Source organism: Oryctolagus cuniculus, chromosome 2 (genome assembly GCF_051225735.1).
Source record: "Oryctolagus cuniculus isolate XC-2025 breed Fujian yellow rabbit chromosome 2, ASM5122573v1, whole genome shotgun sequence".
Classification (NCBI taxonomy): Eukaryota; Metazoa; Chordata; class Mammalia; order Lagomorpha; family Leporidae; genus Oryctolagus; species Oryctolagus cuniculus.
Genome location: NC_142868.1, coordinates 171,298,653 through 171,321,580, shown reverse-complemented (window position 1 = coordinate 171,321,580; position 22,928 = coordinate 171,298,653). Strand labels below are relative to the sequence as shown.

The 22,928-nt window shown below is 46.0% G+C and overlaps 1 protein-coding gene across 4 annotated transcripts in view; it reads left to right on the top strand.

Annotated features, from left to right (window-relative positions):
* Positions 1-22,928, top strand: part of VIT (vitrin) — a 118,990-nt gene that overhangs the window by 7,287 nt on the left and 88,775 nt on the right. For all 4 annotated transcript variants that reach the window (XM_008254544.5, XM_008254543.5, XM_008254546.5 and 1 more), the window contains exon 2: positions 10,461-10,530. In XM_008254544.5, the coding sequence (XP_008252766.3) occupies positions 10,479-10,530 (52 nt within the window). In that variant the 5' untranslated portion in view covers positions 10,461-10,478. The remainder of the gene's footprint in view (positions 1-10,460; positions 10,531-22,928) is intronic.

The window sequence follows — 22,928 nt, the reverse complement described above, 5'->3', positions numbered from 1 at the left end:
TCATTCCCACAGGGCGCTTGCCTGGACTCTGTGGAGATGCCCTGCCCGTCACCTGGGACTCCTCACCTGTAGTTCTCTGGGTGTCATGAAATAAGTGTGCCCTGGCAGAGGGTTTACAGTTCCTGCTCCCACCACAGCGAGTGGTCGCCTGTGTCCAGCAGCTTTGTGCTGGCCTGCTCAGTGTCCGTGCACCTGACTCAGACAGGAGCTAACGCACCCCAGGCAGACCCCCCCACACATGCAGGCTTGCTTGCCTCAGAATCCTCCCCTCTTGTAGGACCTCACGCAATCACGTGTCCCCTGTGCCCCAAGCTCACGGCACACAACCTCTCCGTCACTTCATAAAGGGTTACTGGGCATCCAAGTTGGCTTCCAAAGGGGGTAACAAAGAACAAGAATCCCTGGGCAACTACCTCCTTCCAGACTGTTCACGAGGTGGTCAAGGACGAGAGAAGCAGCTAGAGATTAGAGAGCAAGGAGTTCTTTAGAAAGAGTTGTTAGCTGGCCGGCGCCGCGGCTCACTAGGCTAATCCTCCGCCTTGTGGCACCGGCACACCGGGTTCTAGTCCCAGTCGGAGCGCCGGATTCTGTCCCGGTTGCCCCTCTTCCAGGCCAGCTCTCTGCTGTGGCCAGGGAGTGCAGTGGAGGATGGCCCAGGTGCTTGGGCCCTGCACCCCATGGGAGACCAGGATAAGTACCTGGCTCCTGCCATCGGATCAGCGCGGTGCGCTGGCTGCAGCGCGCCGACCGCAGCGGCCATTGGAGGGTGAACCAACGGCAAAGGAAGACCTTTCTCTCTGTCTCTCTCTCACTGTCCACTCTGACTGTCAAAAAAAAAAAAAGAAAAAAAAAGAGTTGTTAGCATTTTCCCTCCTCCTCCCTAGATGCAGAAGGGGAGCAGGTGGTCTCCCCACTTCAGGCAATAGCAAGAAGAGACCACTTGGCAATGGGAAAGTGACTCACACTGTTGTCTTGAGGCCTCAGTTCAATCTAACACAAAGGATCATCCCGTTTTAACATTCCATTTAACAGAGTCAATTACAATCCACTCCAGTGTTTATTTAGATGGGTGTGTCACGCCTGGTTAAACTTAAAAGTACGCCTGGTACATCATTTTACCCTAAATAACATTTGTGAGGGAGAGAATGCTGGGTGCATTCAGGCCCAAATATGACTCTTGAAGAATCTCTTGACCTTATAACCAAGACAGATTTGTTCCCCAGTGTGTGTATTTTATAGCGGTTATCTAACTATTGTCAATCAAGTACTTACTTCAAAAAGCCTAGGATAGAAGCGTCAAGGTAAAAAGGAAGACGAAACTATGCCGTGGAGTGGGGAAATGAGGCACTTAGTGGGGTTAGTGTTTGAGATCGGGACAGATATTGGATTCTGCTACATATTTGTTCTCTAACCTTAGGCAGCTTACCAACAATCGCTAAGCCTCCACTGTCTACACTGAGAAATAGCACTGCTTACCTGATAAGATGAGCACGGATTAATCAGATAAGGTCACATACATGCAGTGTAAAGTATACAGTAAGTTCAATAAATGGTAGGTATATTTTATATATTCATTTGAGAGAGAGAGACAGAGACAGATTGACAGAGACAAATTCCTCCCCAAATGCCTGCAATGGCCAGGACTGGGATCCAGGAACCAGGAACTCAATCCAGGTCTCCATCGTGGGTGGCAGGAACCCAATCACTTGGGCTGTCACTGCTGCCTCCCAGGGTCTGCATTAGCAGGAAGCTGGAATTGGGAATGAGTGGCAGATATGGAACCCTGGCACTCTGATATGAGATACGGGTACCCCAACTGCCGACCGTAACCACTGGACCAATGACTGCCCTTGCGGTTTTTAGTGGGCTGGACTCTACACTGTTAAAACGTTCCAGGGAGAAGGGCAAAGGGGCCGATCCCATCTTGTGTAGCAGGTCACCCTGCAGCTGGGCCAGAATGGTCAGGAGAGACGCGAAAGAGCGTCTGAAGCTGCTGCAGCACTGCGCATGCTCCCAGGTGGGGCTGGAACACGGGCCTGGGTGGCTCTCTTTGGAGCATTTGGTTTCCTTCTTCTAAATGACCGTTTCTGCTGGGCTCCGGCGATTTCCGGGATTTAATCGTCCGCAGCCCTCAATTCCTCCGCTGCGGTCACTGCCCTCCTCCACACCCTCCATTTTTCCCAAGCCTCTGGTTGCTGGGATTGACCCATAGGCCATGCCTGCAGCTTGGGGACAGCTGGAAGCCTGTCATCTGAGATGAACCCACTCTTTACTGGGAGGCCGATGGGGAGGCAGAGATCTTACAGACATACCCTCAGCTTCCTTCCCCTCTCAGCTGGAAAGTGAGGCCAGACTCAGGACCAAAGGCAGACCCCCAGGCCCGGTGTGCTGGGGCCAGGAGACGCCAGGGATCCCAGGTGGATGGAACGAAACGCCCAGCTCCACAGGCACAGTAGTCAACCCCCTTGCAACCACAAACCTCAAAGGCCAAGGGGAAGGCTTGGGAGGAGGCAGGGCTGATTTGCGGCATCAGATACAGGAGGTGAAGAAGTCCATCTTCCAAGTTCCCCAAGACTCTTTCAAACCCCACACTGCTTCCATTGGAACTAAGAGGAGCACCCCTGCCTGGCCCATCTCACCTTTTTCAAGGTCTTCGTCCCCTCCCCCAGGTTTACTGCTATTTGTGCCCCCTTCCATTACACAAGATAAATAACTCTTGGAGGGAGTTCTCCAGTACTGATTTGGGGGCATGCTGCAAACTAGTATTTTTTCCCACTGGCAATAGGAGACCTAAACTACCACTTCAGAAATGTAATTACTGTTTGCAATCTCATGAGAAATCACTATTGGTGGAAGTCTTTGTGGATGTGGTAAGCATTGCCATATGTCAGGTTCTTAACGAGGTACAAAATGATGGTTTGAAGCACACGCACCAAAAAAGGCTTTCCCTTTCTGGTTTTCTGGCATGTAGACTGTGCCACATGGATCCAGGAACCTAATGGCATTGGCAAATATCGGTCATTGGATACACAGCTGAACTCTTCCATCCACCCAATCGCCCATGAGTGGACATCTTTACATTTGGATTTTACATATGACCATATGTAGTGATCAAACGTGATCCTAAAGAAAGGAATAAGCCCCTGAATGGTCTACATCCTGGCCAATCAAAAAATCCATAGGATACGTACAGGAAGCTTCTGGACTGAACATCAGTGAGCATAATGTTCTCATAAATACACTGGGAAACAACATTCTCATCAATCAGAGTTGTCAGCACTGGCACCACTGACAAGTCAAGCTGGCCAATTCTTTCTTGTGGGGGCTGTCCTGGGTACTCCAGGATGTTTGGCAAGATGTTTGGCCACTAGTGGGTAGATGCCAGGACTATCCACGTCCCCCATCCTCTGCCCAAGCTGTGATAACCCAAAGGTCTCTAAGCATTGTCAAATGTCCCCTGGTTGTGAACTTCTGTCATCAACATGTGGAGTGGCTGCACAGTGACATCCTAGCAGCTTCAAGGTCACCCACTGCCATCTGTCATTCCCACAGTATCGCAGGCCTTCTTGGAGGCTGCCAAAGCTCCCAGGATTCCTTGCCATGCTTCTTCCCAGGGATGGAGTCAGCCTCTCTAGGGACCCCCTGCTTTGATGCCACCAAAAGACAACCACATGCGTCCTTTTCATTGTAAGTGTTTTCACTTTACTACTCATCATTTCAGAGAAGCAGGACCAAACTGAAACAACAAACATGGAAAGGGCTTTAATCAAAGCTGCACGGAACAGAAACCATCTCAAGCTGGCTCAAGGGAAAGGGCCCAGCAACATCTCTGTCATGCACAGGAGGCTCAAGCCAGCTGGATCTGCTTCAGACTGGAAATGGGACCTGGGAAGTGGCCAGAAGTGAAGGCGTGTGCCTCCCTGCTTCATCCAGGGCCGTACACTTTGTCTTTTTCTCTATCTCTCTGCCTTTGTCTTACACATCGGATTTGGGGTTCTGTGTGGCCTGTAGCTTGGCACTTGCAGTTGTTAAGACCATCAGAGCCCCAGTACTAAAATCCCAGGAGATCTGCATGGGCCTGGGGTGTCTTTTCTTGCCAGACAACAGGCTGTGGTCTGTGTGAATCACTTAAACTTCAGCACGTGTTCCCTCTGCTAACCTCAGGGATCTTGTGAGATTGAAGTTACAGAGGTAACCAAGCTTCAAGACATGAAAAGCACTACATAAATGAAGAGTGGAATTTTTGTTTCATATGAATATGACCTGATAATCATGGAAGAGTTTGCAATGTACAGTATTAGTCCTGCAAGGAATTGGGTGTCATAGAAAAAGCACAAGATGGAGAGATGCCAGCTGTGTGACCTTGGACAAGTCACTTCACTACTCTGAATTCTAGGAATTATACTATCTACCTTACCTCCTCAAGGTGCACTCAAGTGGTCCAAGAGGGGACTGCTGACACTGAGATAAACCTCTATTGTTACAGTCTTCTTTGTATGGCCAGGCACTGGGAGTTAGGTAGCAGTGAGGAATGATTTTTGGCTGTAAGCCTATTGAAAGGGCCATTTCTTACTTCACATACAGACCATCCAGAGGTGGGCCCAACCTCCAGACACAAGGTGATCTGTGATTCGCGTGGCTGCCCTCCTCCTGAAATAGTGTGCCCCTGAGCCTGTGTACAAGATGGCCACCAGCAGTCCTGGAACATTTTTTCCCTTGTCTGTTTCCAAGAAGAGAGATGATCTTGCCCTGAATGACTCAGGATTGAAATCTTTCCTTGGTGTCTGTCCGTCACGACTCAGAACACAGCCCATCTGAATGAAGAGCTGGTGATGGTCCCCGCAGAGGGCCCTGCAGCGATGGCCACCAAGGGTGTGGCGCTAACCATCCTTGTCTCAGCATCAGGACCCGCCGGGGGAGCTGGAGGTGGAGCAGCCTCCCCTAAGTCCCCTGGCTGCTATGTTGGAGTTTTTCCAGGAAGGAGCAAGGGTGAGAACAATGCTCTGGGTAGGCAGCTGACGAGGTCCAGTCTGTGTAGCCTGACTCAGAGCACACCTAGCCTTGTACATCCCCAGGAGTCAACAAAATAAGGCAACACCTCCCCTGCCTTTCTTACCTTTTTGGCACGCACATTTTTTTTGGCATTTCATTACAATGAAAGATGGAAATGAAAAGAACTGGGCAAAGAAGAAAAATCCTGGAAGAAAGAAAAACGACTCTCCTCTGTGGCTCTCTTTTCTCTTTCAGACTCCTGGGGGGTAACAGTGACTACAAGGTGACCACTGATATCAGGGTGTCAGGACCTGGCCTAGCAGAATACGATCTGTATGAAGGGTTACAGACAGATGAGACTGCCCCACGTTGTAAAGGACCTTGCCAGCGCCAGCCTTCTCTCTGAATCTTCACCAGATCAACCTTACTCACTGACAGGTGGCTGAGGCTTACTAAGCAGGCAGAGGTGGGGAAGTAAGGTTGCAATAGTGGCAGTCTTTCAGAGATAACTCTCCTTATGGGATTTCTGGCACGTTGGAGACAGAGCCCAAGCCTCACATAGCTGCTGAATGATTTCAGATGTCCTACCACCTCATGGACAGAGTATGGTTGGGTGCTACACCATGCTACCCCACAAATCAGACAAACACCAACATTACCTAAATCCTACACATCTACCAGGGCAGAGCGAGTGGCTCAACTAAGCCTCAAGGGGGCTTGTTAAAAATGATGAATGCAAAAATAACTCAAGTCTTCCATGTCTCCCTATTGCCTAGAGGATCGATTCCATTTTCTTTAGTCAAGACAGTCAAGGCCAACATGGCCCCTGCCTTCCTCTCTAACAGCCTGCTTCCTCTCCCTGCCTGGCTGAGCAACTCCCAGTTCCTGAAGCTCCTCATCCCCGTGTCCTGTCCTTTCCTCTCCACTCATCGCTTTCCAACCTGCTGGTTAAATTAATTCAAACCCCTTCTAGGCCGCAAGCCCCGATCTATCTGCCTATCACTCTTTTTGCCATCACAGAAGCTGCAACAGCAGAGGGTCCCAACCCTGGCTACACAATTAAGTCTCCGGGAAAGCTTGAAAACAATATTGATACCAGCTCAGACATCAGAATGTAAATGAGGCAAGTTCACTTGCTTATTATGAAACAGAAATGGTCAGAGGGGAGACAGGAGCCTCAGAGCCTCTGATTCTGCTCACTTCCATTGCTGCTGTCTTATCACGTGGGTGAAATCTCCTCACCAGGATCAGGGCTTCGCATGGAGTCTGGTTGGTTTTGATCCACCCATCCCAGGACTCAAATGTCTTGTCCATGGTTCCTTCAAAGTTGTCAGCCAGGGCTGAGAGCATTCCTCCCTGCTTTTCAGCTTCCCTTTGCATGTGTTTGCTGTTCATCAATAATGCTTTATTAGGTTTTTTGTGAGATACAATTTGCATGCCATAAAATACAACATTTGAAGTGTATAACATTCAGTAGTGTTTAGTGTGGTCAAAAAATTGTTTTCCCAGCCGGCGCCGTGGCTCAATAGGCTAATCCTCCACCTTGCGGCGCCGGCACACCGGGTTCTAGTCCCGGTCGGGGCACCGGATTCTGTCCCGGTTGCCCCTCTTCCAGGCCAGCTCTCTGCTATGGCCAGGGAGTGCAGTGGAGGATGGCCCAGGTGCTTGGGCCCTGCACCCCATGGGAGACCAGGAAAAGCACCTGGATCCTGGCTCCTGCCATCGATCAGCGCGGTGCGCCGGCTGCAGCGGCAGCCATTGGAGGGTGAACCAACGGCAAAAGGAAGACCTTTCTCTCTCTGTCTCTCTCTCACTGTCCACTCTGCCTGTCAAAAAAAAAAAAAAAAAATTGTTTTCCCTGTTTTAATTTCCTAGGAAAAGGGAGAGCCCTCCACACTCACACATTGATCCAATACTTATTTACTGAGCACCTAAAAAATCCAATAAAAATCCCTGCCCTCATGGTGCTTGCATTCTAGTGGGGAACGCAAACAATTAACAAATAAAACAGAGTATGTCAGAGTGAAGAGACAACAAAAAACAACAGTAGGGAAAGAATAGGATATATCTGTTGTAGCAGGGGGATGGGATGGCGATTTTAGATTGGGGTGTTAGGAAACGTTTCAAGATAAGGTAACTTTTTTAAATGATCGTATTTATTTTTTATTTCATTGAAAGGCAGAAAGACACAGAGAGACAGAGAGAGACCTTCCATCTGCTATATCATTCCCCAAATGCCCACAACAGCCAGGACTGGGCCAGGCTGAAGCCAACAGTCAAACTCAATCTGGGTCTCCCATGTCAGGACAGGGACACATTGAGCCACCATCTGCTGCCTCCCAGGGTGCACATTAGCGGGGAGCTTATCGGAAACAGAGGCAGGCACTCCCAAACGGCATCTTACCTACTGCGCACCATGTCCAACCTGAGATGATATCATTTACGCAAAAATTGGAGAAAAATGAGGAGCAAGTCACATGTCTACCTGGGTTTTCAGGCAGAGGAATGCACACTAAATGCTGAGACTGAGTTGAGATGAATGTTCTGAAAACAGCCAAGAGGCTGGTGTGGCTGGAAGTTAGCAAGTAAAGGGGAGAATAGTGAGAAACGAGGTCTGAAAGGACAATGACAGACAAATTACGTAGGGTCTTATAAAGACTTTGGCTCTTGGGGCTGGCGCCGTGGCACACTGGGTTAATCCTCCACCTGCAGCACCAGCATCCCATATGGGCGCCGGGTTCTAGTACCATTTGCTCCTCTTCCAGTCCAGCTCTCTGCTATGGCCTGGGAAAGCAGTAGAATATGGCCCCAAGTCCTTGGGCCCCCGCACCCACGTGGCAGACCCGGAAAAAGCTCCTGGCTTCGGATCCACGCAGTACCAGCCATTGCAGCCATTTGGGGAGTGAACCAACAGACGGAAGACCTGTCTATCCCTCTCTCTGTCTATAAATCTACCTCTCAAATAAATAAATAAATCTTTTAAAAAAAAACCTGAATGGTAATAGCTATAGGGCTGATTAGGTAGAAGCAGTAGGGCACCATAGTATCCTACACTTATCCCATTGGAAAGTTCAATATTTAGGTCTAAAGACATGTAAATTGCTCTGGAGTTTCTAAATTTAATGATAATAATAAACTTGTAATCACACTATTTCCACATCAAGTTGCCAAATAGATTGTACATGTGATTTCATTTCTATTTTGAAGTTAGGAGCCTTTTACTTAAACAGTGGCCCGTTATCTTAACTGGAAAACTTAACGCATTGCAATTGTTGCTGAAGTTAGCAAAATGATCAGTTTTATTTGAGATTACTCTTGTCTCTGATCCGTTTGTAATAAACCCTTCACACACTAAGCAGTTCTATTTACACTGATGGCATCAGGTACTTGTATTACTATCACTACCATAATCTAATAACTGCTTTTTTTATTAATGAATCTACCTAGCACCTATGCAAAGACTTGATATAACCTTACATGGGGCCTTGCTTATACCAGACTGTGCTCAGCTCTTCCCACATCTCCACTCAGTGACACCACCTAGCTGGCGTCCAACCTCAGCCATGGTAGGGAGGACTTACACCAGAGCTTTTTCCCTTCAGCGAATGGGTTAGCAGCCCACCACCGGGCACACCAGAGGGTGGGATTAGGAACGCCAACTGCAGACCACACAACAGTGCCACTGGAAGGCAGAAGATGTAATAGTGGGAGCCATCGGCCCAGAGGCGAGGAGCTTTGTCACCATTGACACTGTTTAAATTGCTAACTCATGGGATAATACAAGGAAAGCAATTTTAAGTCTTTGAGTCCTCTAGAGCATTCTCCATCAGGGCCTGTGCCCAGGTCAGATCCTTCCTGTCCATTCCTTTGCTCATTCTACCGCTACTCACTGCCTGTACCAAGGTCATTTCACTGAAGTCTTTGTTTCCTTGCCTGTTCAATAGGAATCATAAACCTTGCCATGCTTACTTGTTGTGAACTTTCAAGACAACAGGGAGTTCACAGAATACATTCAACAAAGGATAGCAGGGTCTCTTCATAGCCTTGAGAGAAGAGGGGAAAGCCCTCACGCGTCGATCAACAGCGTGGTCTATCTAGCCTGCCGCCCACCGCCCCACTTCTGCGGAGGTGGTTTCCTCACTTGGAGCCCTCCGTGCAGCCTGTTCATGCTTCATGATTGGCCCGAGTGCTGTCACCTCTGGGAGGCTCGCCCTTATTCCTGTGACGGGCATAGGTGGGTTTTGTCCTCTAAAATTTCTGGCCCTTTGCCAAATCTCACACCACCAAGACCTACTGGGCCAGAAATTGTCTTTCTAACAAGATTCCCTGGTGATTAATATATATACATTAAGATTCCAGAAGCTCTGCTCCAAAGTGCTGCTTCTCAGATTTGGCTGCACTTGGGAATTATCTGAGGGGCTGTCAAACTGAATGCCTAGTCCTAGATCCCACCCCAAGAACTCAGAGTCCCTGGGTCTGGCGGCAGCCTGGGCATCAGGATTTTTATTTTTCCTTTTAAGATGTACCCATTTGTTTATTTGAAAGTCAGAGTTACACAGAGAGAGGAGAGGCAGAGAAAGAGAGAGAAGTCCTCCATCCGATGGTTCACTCCCCAGTTGGCCACAATGGCCTGAGCTGCGCCAATCCAAAGGCAGGAGCCAGGAGCTTCCTCCGGGTCTCCCACGTGAGTGCAGGGGCCCAAGGACTTGGGCCATCTTCTACTGCTCTCCCAGGTCACAGCAGAGAGCTGGATGGGAAGTGGAGCAGCCGGGACTTGAACTGTTGCCCATATGGGATGCCGGCACTTCAGGCCAGGGCGTTAACCCACTGCGCCACAGCACCAGGCCCAGGCATCAGGATTTTTTTAACCCTCTGGGTAATACTAACATGCACTGAGGTCTGAGAACTACTGCTCTCCAAATTACTCTTCCCACCCTCAACTTCTTATGCTTTCAGGGGTGGGGGCTTTTGCATCCATGTGTATTTTCCCACTTCAGTTAAACTGTAAGACTTAAGAGCGACAACTCTTCTTTAACTCGATTTTTATCACCTTCTTCCTAACAAAATGTAGCCTTAGATAGGAATATACCAAATGTTTATTGAACAATGAAATATTTATTTGTAATGTAAAAATGTTCCCTCAACACCATAAATGTGGCTTTCATCCTGATTTGAGGACGGAGAGACATAATCTCAAAACTGGGGAGTTATTTCCCCTTTGGTTCTAAGATCAAATCTCTGAAGAATCGAGGCCAGTGGCTAGAAAGGATTTTCCAATTGAGAGTAGATTCTCGGGGCGTTGGTGTAACCGGCCACGGCCAGCCCCGTGAGCTCCATGTGGAAAGCCTCAGCTTGGAGCCCTGGCTCTGGAGGGCAATGAAAAGCCACGGCCCATCCCCACGCGCTCTGCACGCCCGATTCAGAACTCTGGGCTGAAACATGATGATGTGATGTTTCCTTCTCTCTAGGGTGCCATTGTGAGCTTTATGGGGATGGTTGTTCTCACTATGAAGGCATCTGTTATTGAAATGTTCCTTGGTAAGTACTTTTATATGTGTATCTGGACACTCTTTGAACATTTTCCTAAGGCTCAAAGAAGCCAGCCAAGAAAAGTTTTAAAGCAAGACAGCATATAAACATCACAGTGGATCGTTTTATGATAAACATTTTAGAGAGAAGCTTAAGTGAAAATGTTAAGTATAGATCACATTCAGGATACATGCGGATGTATTTCTACATAAAACAAATACAGGCATTACCCATATGTTTCCATATTATTTATTACACACAAGCACATTTACATATACAACTTTGTATGTGCATTCTTGGCAACCAAAAAATATTTCAGAGAGCATATTTGCAGAGTTTTACAGATCTTATTTTTTAATTTCTTTTTTTTTAAAGATTTATTTATTTGAAAGTCAGAGTTACACAGAGAGAGGAGAGGCAGAGAGAGAGATCTTCCATTCGATGGTTCACTCCCCAGATGGCCGCAATGGCCGGAGCTGCGCCAATCTGAAGCCAGGAGCTTCTTCCAGGTCTCCCACGTGGGTGCAGCAGCCCAAGGACTTGGGCCATCTTCTACTGCTTTCCCAGGCCATAGCAGAGAGCTGGATAGGAAGTGGAGCAGCCAGGAGTAGAACCGGTGCCCATATGGGATGCTGGTGCTTCAGGCCAGGGCATTAACCCGCTGCCCCACAGCACCGGCCCCTTTATTTTTTTAATTTCAAAATCAAATCTATCACTGACATGGCTTTACTTGTCCCTTTTTCATTTTTTTTTTTTTATTTTTTATGTTTTGACAGGCAGAGTGGATAGTGAGAGAGAGACAGAGAGAAAGGTCTTCCTTTGCCGTTGGTTCACCCTCCAATGGCTGCCACGGCTGGTGCGCTGCGACCCGCGACCCGCGCTGATCCAAAGGCAGGGGCCAGGTACTTATCCTGGTCTCCCATGGGGTGCAGGGCCCAAGCACTTGGGCCATCCTCCACTGCACTCCCTGGCCACAGCAGAGAGCTGGACTGGAAGAGGGGCAACCAGGACAGAATCCGGCGCCCCAACCGGGACTAGAACCCGGTGTGCCGGCGCCGCTAGGTGGAGGATTAGCCTATTGAGCTGCGGAGCCGGCCCTGTCCCTTTTTTATTTATTTGAAAGGCATAATGATAGAAACAGAGAGAAACAGAGCTTCTACCTGCTGGTTCACTCCCCAAATGGTAGCAACAGCTGGGACTGAGTCAGGCAAAAGACAGGGCCAGGAGCTCCATCCGGGTCTGCAACGTGAGTGGCAGGGACCCAAGTACTTGGGCCATTCTCAGCTATTTTCCCAAGCACATTAGCAATAGTTGTATCGGAGCAGAGCATCTGGGACTTGAACCAGTTCTCGTTCCCACCACACCACGACACTGGCTCCTCTCTGTACCATCTCGTATCTTGTAGTTTTAGAGCTGAAACCTTCAAACCTATCTGTGATGACCAGAGAATGCAGTTCTGGGCAAGTCATCCAAGGAGCAGCCGGTCTACTAGAATAGGGAAAGTGCTGGCGGGTTAGGACTAAGCCCTAGGGTATCCTTCCACTGAGCTTGGCCCCACTATGCTGTGGCCTTGTCAGATAAAGTGACCCTGTAGGTCACTGTGGAAACTGTTCCCACAGGAGGGCCCAAGGCCTTTCAAGGAGTCTGCATTGGTGCACCACGGCTGCTATAACCACACACCTTAACAACGAAACTGTTCTCTCGCAGGGCTGCAGACTAGAAGAGCAAAATCCAAGTGTCTGCAGGGTCGGGTGCTTCCGGGGGCTGGGAAGGAGGAATCTTTTTCCTGCTGTTCCCCAGCGAGGGGTGGTTCGCTGGCAATCTTTGCAGGTTGTTGGCATGGACAGACTTCCCTCTCATCTCCGCCTTCCTCTTCACCCAGCTGCCTCCCTGGGGCACGTGTATCTCCACATCTTCCCTTTTCATGATGACATCAGTGACACCGGATGAGGGGCCTACCCTCCTCCAGTATGACACCATGATAACCTAACCAATTCCAGCTGCAGGGAGCCTGTTTCCAAATAAAGTCGCTCTCTGAGGTACTGGGGGCTCCGATTTCAACATGTGAACCTGGAGGGGGCAGGACAGAACACAGTGCCCCTGGATAGAGTGGAAATGTTCAAGTCTGTTCAGAGGGAGGCTTCATGGCAGAATCCAGGACTGGAAGAGAAAGACGCCACACAGCGGGAAGACAAGGGCGCTCTTAGCACTGGACTATGAGTCAGAAGGAGGTGAAGGGTTACACCCTGACTCCGCCTTCTGCTGGCTAATGCTGGTTAATCACTCCCCCGCCCAGGGCCTCCTGTTTCTTCTTCCTGTAAACCATGTGACTGAGCTAACAGTTGCCCAGGCCCCTGGAAAACAGCTTTAACCCATGCCTCTCTCGGGAGGGCCACCCTCACCTAGAACTCTCCTCTCCCCAGGGGCCCTCACCCTGGCCCCTGTCAGATGGTCATGAGAAACCCGGAGGAATTTCTGGGTACCCAGGGCCAGGACTTTCTCTTCACCATCACTGTTGTCCTCAAGGCCAACCACCCTACCTCTGCCTCTGCCGTTGCTCCGCAGGCCTGGCTTGTGTTAGTAGACAAGAAAACATTCGCGTAAGCAGCACAAGGTCCTTTGATTGCACCATGCTCTTTCAAGAGGCTACCTCCTAGGGGATGGTACTGTTGCAGAGCAGGTTAAAGCCCCGGCCTGCAGCACTAGCATCCCATACAGGCACTGGTTCAAGTTGCGGCTGCGCCACTTCGGATCCAGCTCTCTGCTACGGCCTGGGAAAGCAGTGGAAGATGGCCCAAGTCTTGGGCCCCTGCACTTACAAGGGAGACCTGGAAAAAGCTTCTGGCTCTTGGCTTTGGACCAGCCCTGCTCTGGCTGTTGCAGCCAACTGGGGAGTGAACCAGCGGATGGAAGACCTCTCTCTCTGCCTCTGCCTCTCTGTAACTCTGCCCTTCAAATAAATAAATATGTAAATCTTAAAAAAAAAAAAAATGAAGGCTACCTCCTACCTCATACCTCTAGATAGTAGGTTTCTAACATAGGAATGGGTGAGGGAGGCAAGGGTTCAGGAATAGAAGAATTCAGTAAAACAAACAAATGAGGCCCTTCCGCATTCTGTCACATTCCCCCGCATCACAGAACCAATCAGGAGACAGGATTGTTCTTTGCCTCATGCCTTTCTCAGTCTGCCCTTCCGTGGAACTCTTTTTCCCTCAAGGTTCCTCATGTAAATAGCAAGAAATTAAAATTGAAAAAGGAGATTCCTAAACCTCAGAACAACAGAAGCCATATGTGACAAGCCCGTACCTAGTATCTTATTTAAGAGTGAAAAACTAAAAGCTTTTTTTCTAAGGTCAACAAGAGACAAAGATGCCCACTCACTACTTTTATTCAACATAGATCTAGAAGTCCTGGGCAGAGCAATTAGGGAAGAAAAAGAAATAAAAGGCAGAGGCAAGCAGTTAAGATGTTTGAATCCCGTTATCAGAGTGCCTGGGCTCAAGTCCCACCCCTGGTTCCTGATTCCAGCATCCTGCTCACGCAGACCCTGGGAGGCAGTGATGTGGCAATGAATGCGTTCCTGCCACCATGTGAGAAACCTGGACTGCGTTCCCAACTCCCAGCTTCAGCACTGGCCCAACCTTGGCTGTGTGGCCAATCCAGGAGTGAATCAGCAGATGAAAGCTCTTTCTCTCTCTCTCACAAAAACTTTTTAAAAAATTTAAAAACAAAATAGAAGACATACAAATTGGACAGGGATGATGTAAAATTATCTGTTTGCAGATGACATTATGTTATATAGAGAAAGTTGTAAAGATTCCACTCAGAAACTATTAGAGCTAATGAATAAATTAGGTAAAGTTACAGGTTAAAAAATCAGCCATCAAAAATCAGTAACATTTTTATTCATTAACAATGAACTATCTCAAGAGGAAATAAGCAAACAATTCCATTTGTAACAGTTGTCAAAACCCAATACTTAGGAATCAGTTAACCATGGAGGTGAAAAATCTGTACACTGAAAACTATAAAATACTGGATGAAAGATACTGAAGAAAAAATAAAAAGATAATTTATATTCAATTATTTGGAGAATTCATACTAAAATGTCCATAATCTTTCAAATCAGTCTATAGATTTAACACAATTACCATCAACATTCCAATAACATTCTCTACAGAAATCAGGAAAAAAAAAAACACTAAAACTTGTTTGAAACCTAATGTCCTAACAATTTTGAACAAGAAGATCAAAACTGGAAACATTGCCATACTTGGTTTCTCAATACACTTCAAAGCTATGGTAATCAAAACAGCATTGCCCTGGCATAAAAACAGATATATAAACCAAAGGAACCAAATAGAGCACCCAGAAATCAATCCACGTATTTATGGTCAATTGATCATTAACAAAGATGCCAAGAACACACAATAGGGAACAGGCAGCCTCTTTGATAAACGGTGATGGAAAAAATGAGACAGCTGTATCCAGAAGAAGAAAATTGGACCCTTATACCATAAACAAAAACCAACTCAGTGGGATTAAAGACTTAACTGTGAGACCTGAAACTGAAATTACTGAAAGGGAACACAGGGAGGAAACTTAGGGACACTGGTCTGGGCGATGACTTTTTAGACATTTCCCTGACAGTACAGGTGACAAAATCAAAAAGAAACATGGGATTGCATCAGACCAAATGCTTCTGCCAGCAAAGGAATGATAGAAATATGGAATGATAAAAAATATTTGCAAGCCGTACATCTTATAAGGATTTAATATCAAAAATGCAACTTAGTATCAAGGAAACAATCTTGTTTTAAAAATGGACAAAGAACTTGAACAGACATTTCTCAAAAAAAGACAAAGAAATGGTCAGCAGATGTATAAAAAAACAGCATCACAAACCATCAAAGAAATGTAAATTAAAACCACAATAAGCTATCACCTCACAGATGTTAAAATGGTTTTTATCAAAAAGACAAAAGACAAGTGTTGGCGAAGATGTGGACAAAAGGGAACCTTCGCAAATCCTTCTTGATGAGAATGTAAATTAGTACAATCAGTGTGGAAAACAGCATGAAGTTACCTACAAAAATAAAAATACAATCCAGTATGTATCCAAAGGAAATGAAGCCAGTTTGTCAGGGAGATACCAGCACTCCCATGTTCCTTTCAGCTCTGTTCACAATAGCCAAGGTGCCAACTGACTCTAAGTGTTCATCAACAAATGCATGGATAAAGAAAATGTGAGACATACATACAATGGAATATTATTCTGCCTAGAAAAGGAGGCAGTCTTGCCATTTGTGACAGGAAATCAGCCAAACACAGACAGACAAATACTGTAGGATCCCATTTATACACAGAAGTGTAAAAGTTGGCCAGCATTGTGGCACAGCTGGTTAAGCCACTGCCTGGGATGCCGGCATCTCACATGGGAGCATCAGTTCAAGTCCCAGATGCTCAGTTTCCAATCCCTGTTAATGCACTTAGGAAGGTAGCAGAAGATGTCCCAAGAACTTGGGTCCCTGCCACCCAAGTGGCAGACCCAGATGGAGAACCAGACTTTAGCTTGACCCAGCCCTGGCCATTGTGACCATTTGGGAAGAGAGCCAGCAGATGGAAGACCTCCTTCTCCCTTTGTCTCTTTTCTCTCTCTTTCAAGTAAATAAAATCTTTTTTTTTTTTTTAATAAAAAGTCAAACTCAGAAGCAGAGAGTAGAGTACTGGTTGCCAGGGCCTGGGCTCTGAGGGAAAGGGGAAGGTCTTGGTCAGTTAGAAAAGGATCACGCTCTTGGAACCTAATGCAGAGTGTGGTGACCGTTGTTTATAGTACTCTGCTAAGAGCAGATCTGCAAAATTCTCACCCCAAAAAGTGTATGAAGTAACAGATATGTTAATTAACTGGAAGCAATCATTTCACAATGTATACCTATATCAAAACATCAGGTTGTACCCCGTAACTTCTATTTGTTAATTATACCTTAATAAAGATGAGGAAAAATAGGAGGTTGCTCTAATAATGAAAACCATAAAGGCCCTTCCTGTTGAAATTTGCCAAGTCCTCAGAGGTCTGCCTCCCGGGCATGCTTCTCCACCGAGAGCTGATTCATGAAGGACCCTATGACATCTCCTCCGGTAGCGCGGCAGCAGCCCTGCCCTAACTCCTTGGTGTTCTAACTTCTCTCCACTGTATTCTCCAAAGCCCCTGTCTGATCACTGCTCTCTGGACTTAAAACTCCCCAGTGTTTTACCTTTCAGTGGAGCCAATAGTTTCCTCTGATGCCTTGCTTGTGAGATGTTCCTGGTAAGGCCCCTGCTGTCCTACCCTGCCCTCACCTCTCACCATGGGATGTAACCTGGCAATGAACTTCTCTTCTCCCTGATGGCCACATCGTTTCTCATCCCCATCCTTTGAACATGTTGCTACCTTTCCTGGAATGCCCTTTCGCTCACTTGCAAACTGTCACATCCTCACAAACCCTGCTGGTCCTCCAGGAGACTTTGCTCTGTGACCCACTTGACCAGGCCAACTCTAAACTCCCTGGGTGCCCTGCATCTATTCTCATCATAGCAGCATCGTGTTTGCCTCATCATTGTCTTGTACCCCCAAAACTGTAACCTCATTGAGGGGCTGTGTCTTGTTCACTGCTGAATCTCCCCTGCTCAGCACATCTCTCAGGCACTAAATAAATATGGCTAAATAAATTATTGTATGTAGCTTTGCTGGATTTTTTTAGAGACTTTTGTTGTCTTTTTTTTTAAGATTTATTTATTTACTTGAAAATTAGAGTTACAGAGAGGCAGAGCCAGTGGGAGAGAAAGAGAGAGAGAAAAGTCTTTGCTGGTTACTCCCCAAATACCACAATGGCTAGAGTTGAGCTGATCTGAAGCCAGGAGCCAGGAGCTTCCTCCAGGTCTCCCAAGCAGGTGCAGGGGCCCAAGGACTTGGGCCATCTTCTACTGCTTTCCCAGGCCATAGCAGAGAGCTGGATTGGAAGTGGAACAACTAGGACTCAAACTGGCACCCTTATGGGATGCCAGCACTGCAAGTGGTAGTTTTACCCACTACACCACAGTGCCTGCCCCACTTTGCTGGATTTTTAAGGTACCAGAGCCATCCAATAATCCCCCTCAAAGCTCTCCAAATCAACATCAATAAGTATTTAATTCAGCTATACAAGAGCTCGCACAAGTTTGTTTTAGACTTGTTTAAACATCTGATAGGGTAGAGGTTCCTGCTGCCACCGTCACTGAAGTCCATGTGTAATCAATGTGCACCAGGAAGGGGATGGAGTAAACAGAGAGGCTAAGACCATAGCTGGCAAACCAGCATTCTGATTCCAACTTCTGTCCCTAAATAACTGCAGCGTTAGCCAAGGTGTTAACCTTGACATTGGTTTCCTTTCTACAAAATAAAGGGAACATCTCTGCTGTGATTAGAATGTGTCCCCCCAAAGTTCCTATGTTGGAAACTGAATCCCTGGGAGAACAGAACTGAGCAGTGGACTCTCTCAGAGATGAGTGGATGAAGACCATCATCCTGGTGGAGGATTAGTTATGGCATCAGTGGGTCCTGACCAAATGGAGGTCAGCCCCCTTCCCTCAGCTCACACGTGTTCTCTTGCCCTCCTACCTTCTGCCATGGGATGATGCAGCAAGAAGGCCCTCACCCTCATCCTTACCTCTCAGTCTCCAGAGCTGTAAGAAATCAGTCTCTGTGGGGGCCAGCGCTGTGGCACAGTGGGTTAATGCCCTGGCCTGCAGTGCCGGCATCCCATATGGGCGCTTGTTCGAGACCCGGCTGCTCCTCTTCCAATCCAGCTCTCTGCTGTAGCCTGGGAAAGCAGTAGAAGATGGCACAAGTCTTTGGGCCCCTGCACTCGCATGGGAGACCTGGAGGAGGCTCCTGGCTCCTGGCTTCAGATTGGCACAGCTCCTGCCATTGCAGCCAATTGGAGGGTGAACCAGCAGATGGAAGACCTCTCTCTCTCTCTCTTTCTCTCTCTCTCTCTCTGTAACTCTGACCTCCAAATAAATAAATAAATCTTAAAAAAAGAAATCAATCTCTGGTCTTCTGTCATGACAGCACAAAGCAGACCTCTGATGCTCTCCCCATTTTTAATACTTTATGATTTGAAGCCTCACTTGATGATTTATACCGTGGTTGAGAATAAACTGTCCTATATTTGCTTTGAAGCTCTGATTTATTTGATGTTAAATGTTTCCATGAGTATATAATCCCAAACTGAAGCATTGGGAAAATTTGGACTATTTTAGAATGTTCTGCTTTTTAGATCAGTTTTCAGGAAGGGACTGTGGACACTACCTGTGCTGTTATATTGAGGAGCTATAATAAGATCTCACAAGAAGTTTATGGACTGGATTGAGACATTTCTATAAAAGTTCTAGGCACATAAAAACTGGTCAGTACTTACTGATTCTATCATTGATTAGGTGCTCAAGTCTTTTATTGAAAGTAGATGGATTCTGATTATAATTCATGACTGAGTGGAAAACATGAACACAGATTAATCATACCAATAATTTTATAAAATATTTTCATTATTATGTCTATAGGATTTCAGTATGACCAAGTTAAAAATAATTATATTGTTTTTTCCACCTATACTAAAAAAATAGCTATAAAAATATATATTTTATATGTAAGAAATACGTAAGTAGGGAAAATATACAAAAGAAAAATCATAATTCTACCATTGGCATAACATATTGGCATATTGTTTGGTTATTTCTCTTTGCATATATTTTAACTTTGTTAGAATAATTCTTTAGGTTAGAGCTAAGCACAGGTAATTTTAAAATCTTCTACATATCATTTGTAATAGATGCTTAAGTTTCCTCTCTTATTGGGATATTTATAATATTTCATTATTTCCAGATTGCCATTAGAAATGCTGTAATGAGCATTTTTTACATAAATCTTCTTCCATATGTCTTCTTATAATGGGATATATTCCTATAGGTATATTTTTTTTTTGGTTGAAGGATATACATGTTGCTAAGGCTCTCAAAACATTATACCAAGTTGTTGTCTAGAACAGCTCCACCTGCTTTGAATTCATCTACAGTGCGCAGAAATACAGTAATCCCAAATCCCTGCCAGGATTAAGTGCAATCTTGTGTTCCACACTCACTGACATGATCCTGAGAAATGTCTCTCATTTTGCTTTAGATGCATTTTTATCATTAATGAGTTTGAACATTTCAAGTTTATCCATTTGCATTTTTCCTACCTGTAAATTATGAGTCTGATCAATTTTTAATTAGATTTTGAAACTAATTACATCTCAGATATCTTAAATGATTGTCACACTAATGAAGAGAGAGAATGAAATGGGAAAAACTTTTTATTTGAAAACTAATCTTAATATTTAATTTGCTTTGAAATTATAAACACTGCAGAAGAAAGAATAGATCTTGTTATTCAAAACTGGAACCATGGATTTTAAAAGACTGAGTGAAGCATTGTGCAGAGTTGATAAACTATGGCCTTAAAACTTGGGATCCTACACTAACGTCACCAAAGCTTCTAGATACTAATGGCCTAGATAATTCACTTCTCTTATGGGAGGGACCGGCTTTCAGACCTGTCCTTGATTCATACTTTGCAGTGAGCATCAAGCCATCCATCCCAGTGCTCTGTCACACTTCCTAGGAAAATAAACATAAGACTGATTTTTTTTCTCACTCAAGTTCATGCAATTCGCCATTTGCAGTGTTGCAAGAGCGATGTTGCTGTTGAGGGCTGCAGCCTTGCTCCAGGGCACATCTGCAGACCTTGCTGACCAGCCCTGCCCCTGAGGAGCGGTTTCTGGGGCATTTTAATGAACAAGCACCCAAGCTGAGGGGACAGCCTGTGTGTGCCACCGAAAATGACGACCTTATTAACCACTGCAGTAAAACTGCATCCAAGTCTGCATGCTTTCAGCCTGGAGGGTCCTGGGCAAGCAAACACCAGTGACGGGGTGGTCTCACTGCAATATTTATAGTCCTAATGATAGGACTCACAAACCACTGGCCACAGACACCCAGGTCCAGAAGGGCGGTATCTGATTTTCCCCCCAACATTTCACTACAAAATTTATTATTTCACTTACTCCCTCTATTCACGTCTTTTATATATATATATTTATTTGGCAATTGTTCTAAAAAATATTCTAGGATTATATTTATTTTTGCATATAAAACGAAAATGCGGTCTTTGTACTAAGTTAAATGACACAGAGACTACTATAAAAATTAGACCTCCAAGACGCTCATACCCACCCAAACCCCAGAAGTAAACAACACCTAAAAAATGTCTGCCTTCATTCTACTTGGCTGGACTTTGGGTCTCACTCAGTTCCCTTTTGTGTTTCTCTTCTTGTAGGACGTGGTATGTCAACTGCCCAGGCCTCAGCTAAGGCTAGGAGTCAAGACTGGGGAAAACTGAGTGGCCGCATCACTGGCACAGATTAGCCAGGGTCTGGATCTTTGGGCAGCTGTCACAAACTGCCATAGACTGGGAGGCCTATAATTAACAAAGGTGTATTTCTCACAGTTCTGGGACCTGGGGCGTCCAAGATCAAAGGGCTGGCAGATTCAGTGTCTGGTGAAGGCCTATTCCTGGTTCACGGACAGCCGTCTTCTCACCGTGTCCTTACATGACAGAAGACAGCAGCTATCTGGGGTCTCTTTAAGTAAAGCACTAACTCCATTCACGAAAGCTCTGCCCTCAGAACACAGACATCTGCCAAAGGCCCCAGCTCCTACACCACCTTGGGTGTTAGGATTTCAACATATGGATTTGGGGGACACAAACATTCAGTCTATAGCAGCTAGAAAAGAAAACATTTTCTTAGTCTGTTAAAATCTTGGACACTACTAGACATTTCATAAATCATTTCTCTAAATTTTTAATTAACATGCTATATAATTTTAATGCATATCTTGAACATTGAGCATGTGGAAATAGAGCATTTGAAATAGACTTTTGGGGGCCAGTGTTGTGACACTGCAGGTTAAGTCACAGCCTGTGCATCCCATATGAGTGTAGTTCAAGCCCCAGCTGCTCTGCTTCTGATTCAGCTTCCTGCTAATGCACCTGGGAAAGCAGCAGATGATGGCCTGAGTGCTTGGGTCCCTGTATCCATGCGAGGTCCAGATGTTGTAATACTACATTTTTTATTATACACTATCTTGTCACTTTTACATTTCCTGAAGAAGTAAATTGTAATTTTAAATTTTAAAAAAGAAAAAATAAATCTCTTAAAAAGTTTTCTTAAATACTTGATGGCACTGACTCTTTTCCTTCAAAAAAGGTTCCCATTCAAGAACTCTTAAGTCTATACTGAATTGAGTACTTATGGCCTCTTGAAAAACAAACACATTAACTTGGAAGTCAAAAGCCTATTTTTTTTTTAGCATGCATTCCTTTAAGATTTATTTATTTGGAAGGCAAGATTACAGAGAGAGGGAGGGAAGAGAAGAGAGAGAAACCGATCTTCCATCCACTGGTTCACTTCCCAAATAGCCACAAAGGCCAGGGTTGGTCTGGGCAGGAGCCAGGAGCCTGGAATTCTGTCCAGGTCTTCTGCAAGTGTGCAAGGACCCAAGCACTTGGGCCTTCATCTGCTGCTTTCGCAGGTGCATTAGCAGGGAGATGGACCACACTAGAGCAGCTGGGACTTGACACTGCGCTCACATGGGATGCACAGGCACTGACTTTACCTCCGGGAAACATGCTGGCCCCCAAAGCCCATGTTGAATGCGCTCTTTCCCCATGCTCAATGTTCAGAGTCCCGACTGCACCCAAATAGTGAGTTTCTCACAAAACTGGCTGATTGAAGGGAAAGCAGTGCCACCTTTGGGCGGGTGAAGTGGAAGAACACCTGGGGGGGAGGGCAGAAGAAAGGACTGACTAACATTTTAAAAGGAAAAACTGCTTTTCTGTCTACTGGTGGACTTAGCACAGTTATACAGTAGTCAGCATTTTCATACATGGCAAATAAAAAATTGCTATAAACATTTTCAAAGATGTATCAAAATTCTAAATAGGTGCAAATATTAGACAAGAAATTCCATTTGGAAATTTATTTTAAAGAAACAATAATGGGGGCCCGCACTGTGACGCCAGCCTGTGATGCTGGCATCCCACATGGGCACCAGTTCAAGTCCTGGCTGCTCCACTTCCCATCCAGCTCCCTGCTAATGCACCTGGGAAACCAGCAGAAAATGGCCCAAGTTCTTGGGCCCCTGCACCCATGTGGGAGACCCAGAAGAAGCTCCTGGCTCCTGGCTGCCAATTGTTATGGCAATTTGGGGAGTGAACCAGCAGATGAGAGATTGATTTGTCTCTCTGTCTGTCTTTCTCTTTTTCTCTCTCTGTAACTCTTCCTTTCAAA